At 35.2% G+C, this 6,267-nt stretch overlaps 1 protein-coding gene across 1 annotated transcript; it reads right to left on the reverse strand.

Moving 5' to 3' along the window:
• Window positions 1-975: 975 nt before the first annotated feature.
• On the reverse strand, window positions 976-6,026 carry LOC144446330 (PC-esterase domain-containing protein 1A-like). The gene is made up of 4 exons (XM_078136076.1): window positions 5,945-6,026; window positions 5,003-5,082; window positions 4,036-4,151; window positions 976-2,215 (listed from the first exon to the last, which is right to left on the reverse strand). Exons 1-4 carry the CDS (start codon window positions 6,024-6,026, stop codon window positions 976-978), a joined length of 1,518 nt encoding a protein of 505 aa, XP_077992202.1.
• Between the last annotated feature and the right edge of the window lie 241 nt (window positions 6,027-6,267).

A 6,267-nucleotide genomic window follows, 5' to 3' on the forward strand; every position in this document is an offset into this window, starting at 1 on the left:
TGGCATGTTTTGTGTATGCCCTAGAAAGATCTGGATATCAAAACTGTACCTAGCCCTAAGACTTTGATATCCAATCTAACCACTCATACCTTTAACCAAATGGGGTACTGTTAGGGTGTATGAATTTGCCAAAAACATGTTAGTCCCCAAAACACCTCTCTGTACAAGATCGACACTTGATTAGACCACAAGTCTTGCTAAATGAAAGAACAATGGTGTGAAGATTTATGCAAAGAAAATTGTGTGAAGAACTGATATTTTCATTTTGCACTTTGTGACAGTGACAATTGCAGTGTCACAAAATGAAAATATCGTGTTTTGTTAACTTTCACTCTCCCAGTATATTCACATACATATAGGCAGCTACCTGGACATTATTGTTACTCCACTGACATTCCATATCAAGACAAAAGTGACATATAGCACCACTGTTGATCAACTGTAATATTTGAAAACTATATATGGACACTGTACTAGAGTTGGCCACAGAACAATTTTAAAAAATTGCAAAATCTTTTAACCAAATTGACTGAAAATATTATATTCTTGTAAAGCAGCTGCAATGGATATCAAACACATATGGGTTCAGACATATGCCTTATTATCAAAAGATGATTACAAACTATAATTTGACCTTGACTGAACTTTGGCAACTGGTAACACTGGTACTTATTATTTACAAGTAGACTGACCATATATGAAAAGTAGGAGTCTTTACTTTTCGACACCAATCAAATAATCGAAACATAATAATTAAGAACAAACCCTGTAATAGTCATGAAAAACTAAAGTCTGTTTACAGTATTGATATTCATCTATCTGAATTACTCAGGTTTGTTATTTACAGTACTGTATTCATCTCTAAGTTACTTATTTGTTATTTACAGTACTGTATTCATCTCTGAGTTACTTATTTGTTATTTACAGTACTGTTATTCATATCTCAGTTCATCAATTTGTCTCTCTGTCAACATTTCACTGATTTCGGACTTCTTGTGTGCATGCATTTGCATTTTTTTCTGCAATAACATTTCTGTTATCTCTGACACCACCATAAGGGGTAAATCTGTTATAGCCAGGGCCTTGTCTGGCTCTGTTGTGCATTCTGTTAATAATTTTACCCCCTGCCCCCTGCCCCCGATATTGTTGATGTTGAAGTGGTGGAGACATGTTAAAGTCACCTCTGAAATTGAAATCGTTTCCAATAGCACGACTGAAATCAACATAGGGTAATGGTGGCATGTTTTGATTTTGGAGAAGAAATGGCTGTTGTGATGCCATGTGTGGAGACATGTATGGTGCACCACCCCTATAGTTAGTGCGTCTAATAGGACCGCCATAGCGTTCTTCAGGTGACTTGACCATATTGAACCCATTATTGTGTGGGTTGAATCCATTATTTTGTGGGCTGAACCCATTGTTTTCTGGGCTGAAACCATTATTATGTAGGTTGAATCCATTATTTTGTGGGCTGAACCCATTGTTTTCTGGGCTGAAACCATTATTATGTAGGTTGAATCTATTATTTTGTGGGTTGAAGCCATTATTTGGGTGCATAAAAACTTGGCGTGAAAACATATTTGGAGGTGAATTAACCCCATTACGTGGACCATGAACACTCAGATTTGCACGACTATGAAAATCTAATTCGATGGCACTTTGACTACGAATGAGTCGTATCATGTTGTCTCTAACAACGGGGTCAGGTCCAATTAAACGAGGCACCCCTACTCCCCAAGCCGTGGCAAGATGGGCCAGCACTAGGTTAGTTATACGCCTGTGTGCTCTTTCGTTCCAATGAACTCCATCACCGGCTCGTCTATGAAGCTGCCAACGAAAGTAATAATGGAGATCAAGAACATCATATCCATTGGATACTACTATATCACGAGTATAATAATTAGCTTCTAATATATCTAATCTTAGTGTGTCATTCATGAAAGCTACCTCAGGGACCATGAAACCACCTTTAATGTTACTCGATACTGGTAGTGTAGTGTTCCACACCACCATTGCTTGTGGAGGCAAGACTTGTGGAAAACGTTTGAACAGCTCCTCCAAATTTGTCTTGTACTTTGGTATGGATGATGGACCATATCGGGTGATGTCCCACAGACATGAGTTGATGATGACTACATCAGGTTTGGGCTCTTCCATCAGGTCTTTTAATACTGTCTCCATATACGGACCATACACACGGGTCAGAAAATAAAACCTTCAACAAAAAGGAGTACAGTTTGGATATAGTGATTAGAAATTAAAATTCTACCAAATATTGTTTTTACCTTTCTGTACATTACGTAATCTTGAACAAAGTAATTTCTATCTGGTTCTAATAGCAAAATTTTGTTGTGAGTCAAAATAATAAAAACTGGCATTTCATGCAAGTCATCACATAGTAAGAGAACACCAAATTTTGGTACGTCACTAGAAATTGTGTGCGTCAGTGGTGTGTCAAATAACGGCTTAGAAGGTACACTCTTACTGAAATATATAAAAAATAGCAAGAGGAAAAGTGACAACGTAATATTCATGACTCAGGTGCTTATTATCATACAATAAATAGTCACAAATATTTATTGTATAATAATATTAATGACAATAATGTTATTTTTTATATAGCGCTTTCCCACTCTGTGCTCAAAGCACTTTACAATTATAACCCCTGGCTCGGATCTATATCAGCACAATGACCCTTTACTTCCTCAACTCCCTGGGAAGCATACAATCCATTGCAGCCTGTATAAGTGCATAGGATTAAAGCATTCACATTGCAACCTCTATCCTACCAGGTCCCCAATTATACAGTGTATACTGGCGTTTCAAATCACATGGATATTTGCTAACTTGATAGAAATCTTGGAATAAACTTGCAAGTTTATACTAATTTCAAGGTCATTGTTGGGTTGGTAATATTTAAATAAATACATGTATAATTATAACTTACCTTTTTCTGGTTCACAATGACATGTTATTTATTAACATTTAATGGGGGAAATAAATTTGACACACCAGATAGACACTAGGACTTGAAGTCCAGATCACAGAGAATACCAATTTATAATGCCAAGTTAGCAGTAGTACAGGGTATATAAACACTGTATTTAGCTGACCACTTTTATGTTGTGGTCTGTCAGAGTAATTCAATGGAAATTAATAGAAAATTCTGACTGAAATAGTTCCTTCCCTTGGTTGAATTTGTCTAACAAGTTTAGAAGTTAACTAAAGCCCTGGATAACAACTTTGGATTGGATAAATCCCTTAAATACAGTCTTTTTATCAACTTAGAGTGTACTCAAACACCCCAAATCCAAGTGGTATTTGTTTCCTTCACTCGGGAGCTATTTAAATTGAGTCAGTTTTTTTAGTATATTCTGTCTGCTATGTACTGTTTTTTCGTCGTTTTTATGCTATGTAATGTTTGGTGTGGGAGGACCACAATGGAAATAAGTTGTTAAAACTTTTTTTGTGTTATCCTTGGCAAAGGTATTCCGTGCTGTATTTGTTTGTTTGTGAAAGCTGAAGTGTTATTTCCGTTTTTTGTTTTGTGGTTTCCTGAATATTTTTTGCCAAATCAAATCAAATCAAATCAAATCAAAAGTAGTGTATGGGTAAACATCTAATATATTGAGCCTAGGGGTCTTCAGTCTTACCTTTTGTACTGGTAATTCCTTTACCAGGAGCAGTTATTTTTAATTTTAGCTGAAAGCATACATCATCTATTTTGTTTATATTCTACTTTCACTAAAGATACCAGAAAAGAGTTACAAGTTAAGAGTATTTCAGCTAACTAGTATTTATACTTACTTTAATTACAGAATAAAAACCCTCTACAGCATGTTATAAAGAATCTGAGTGCTACAAATTACTGTTTCAGTAAGGATTATGATATGGACTCCAATTTTTATACTTATGAATGGAATATCATTTCATCATCTCAACCGAAGGACAGACATTATATTGTATTATATTATAGGGAGGGAAGTATAAATAATGATGTCAACTTGATAAATAAAGTTGAAACTAATACCATACCTGATAAGGATGTAATCTGTCTTGTACTGTCTCACTTCTCTGTAACTTGTACCATTATTTAGCTCACCCTTTATACCACCTTCCAAGAGTTCATCATTGCAGAATGTCACCTCACCCTCAAAAAAGCATTTAATAATTCTAAATTAACAACCCTGCTGAATTAATTTCCATTGTGGAATGTAATCTCATCCTCAAAAAGAATGTAAGAAAATTAATTAACTTTAGTTGACATTCCATGATCTAACTAAAAGAAGTTACATGACTTTATTTATGCAGTCAGTCAGATAAACATGGTAATAAATGTTGTAATAACGACGTAATATGATTATAATCTATCGTACTGGACTTGCTGTTATTTTGAATGGCAACATTTTCACGTCCTATCCTGGACGCTCCTTCAGGTCGACTGATGCCTTATTTGGATAAAGTGTAATAGGGTGTGACACGGAAAATTATTGCAAACATTTAATACACACACTTGCCACTGAATTAAATTGGAAGCAATACTGGGTATCATGATAATTATGCAGTGTGTTCATATTGCTGTCTGAAAATAATGCAACAAAAGCTACCAGATTTGAGGAGAATCCTACATACCGTTTCACTGGCCTTTGTAACATATTAAGCTATCAAAGTCAAAGAGAGAGACAGAACAGTTTTGTGCATGAGTTGAGTGCACTATGTAATTCATGTTGTAGCAATCTACTTTTCTGTCCAGTGTGCTCTCTAATCCAATTTGACGTCACACAATTTCTGGTGACACACCAAACTTTGTTCCCCTCTATCTTACTATGTGGTGACTCACAAGAAATGACAGTTTTTATCATTTTGACTCACAACAAAATTTGGCTATCATTAGAGGGCACACTGGTTCTGTCTCACTATTTTTATCACTTGTTAGTGGTGTTGACAAATTGACAGTGACTTCAAAGTCAACATTTTTGATTTGATGATATATGGTCTGTACCTTTTTCCGTAGCTCATTGTCTAAAAGAAATCTATTTTCCTGTAGGAGAACAACCAGGTCCTTGTACAGACTTCTTTGGACTGATAAGATAAAACAAGAAAAGGAAATTAGCAATGGCAACACCATTCTTCACTTTTACATTTATTGATACATTGAGATCATCATGTCTGAACTGTGTTGATTTTAACACTAGTGCCAATGGCACTGTAGCACATCTGTATTGGTATGGGTTGGGGCATTGATTCAAAAGTAATTTATGGAGTGTTTTGGGCTAGGATATCATTAATTCTTGGTCGGATGTGTACCCATTATTTTTGTTACAGGAAAAGCTGCTGGCATTTGGCTGAGGTCATATCTCAATCTGCCCAATAGGTTTTGAGATGCCATTTTTAAGATTTATTTTGCATACTGCGGATCAGATCACTTTCCTCAAAAGGAACATCCTAACAAAGTTTCACTTAAATGAGTCTTGCAGGATTTTTTTTATTACAAGTTGATTACAAACATCCACACACAGACAAACATTTCTTCATGCCTACAGCACAACTAAACCTCAGTTCAGTTGTGCTAAAAATGTACCTTGATCAGTCCTGTATCAATCATTAATATGGTTTCATTTTGAACAGAGCTTTTTCATGTACACACCCACCTACTAGTCGATACAGTTTAACACACTTCCCCACCCAAAGAAAATACCCCATCCCTCAGTAAATACATGTGGTATATTATCCAAACACACTGCACTCACTCCGAACAAAAACACAACATTTTATCATTTTATTTATTCTTCTTTTTGTAAAAAGTGTGTCAACACAGGTTTACAATTTGACATTTCAGACTCTGACCTTTAGGCTTTACATTAACTAGTCGTAAAACAGAAGGTTGAGTTTGTATGCCAGATCAAGCCTCCATAAAATTAAAATATGGTATGCAAGAACTCACCTGAATCTCCTAGTATCACTATAAACTTGTTTCTGAGGAGTTTTTTGACATCGTCCCTCAAAAAAACAGCTTGTTTTTCCATTTTTAATCACAGATACACCTGTTGGAATATAAACAACTAATTTTTAGCGATAAATTCTTTGTTAAGGTCGACATTTTGTTTCCCTTATTACCCCAACTGACTCTTTGCAATAATAAATATGAAGAACTGGGGTAAAAATGGTCTTTTCAGCAAACTTGTAATTAAGTGACACAATTCCTAATAACACACTCTCAAATTTAATACAGTTAAAATAGAAATAAAGAAAATACTTGCAAACTCC

This window comes from Glandiceps talaboti, chromosome 15 (assembly GCF_964340395.1).
Source record: "Glandiceps talaboti chromosome 15, keGlaTala1.1, whole genome shotgun sequence".
Lineage (NCBI taxonomy): Eukaryota > Metazoa > Hemichordata > Enteropneusta > Spengelidae > Glandiceps > Glandiceps talaboti.

What these genes read in the sequence shown, in the direction of transcription:
- LOC144446330 (XM_078136076.1), bottom strand. Translation starts at nt 6,026, where the DNA reads ATGGAAAAACAAGCTGTTTTTTTGAGGGACGATGTCAAAAAACTCCTC. An exon ending in ACAATGAGCTACGGAAAAAG is followed by an intron (nt 4,152 to 5,002) that starts GTACAGACCATA and finishes TGCTTTTTTGAG; the next exon opens with GGTGAGGTGACATTCTGCAA. An exon ending in ACAGATTACATCCTTATCAG is followed by an intron (nt 2,216 to 4,035) that starts GTATGGTATTAG and finishes TTTTTGTTGAAG; the next exon opens with GTTTTATTTTCTGACCCGTG.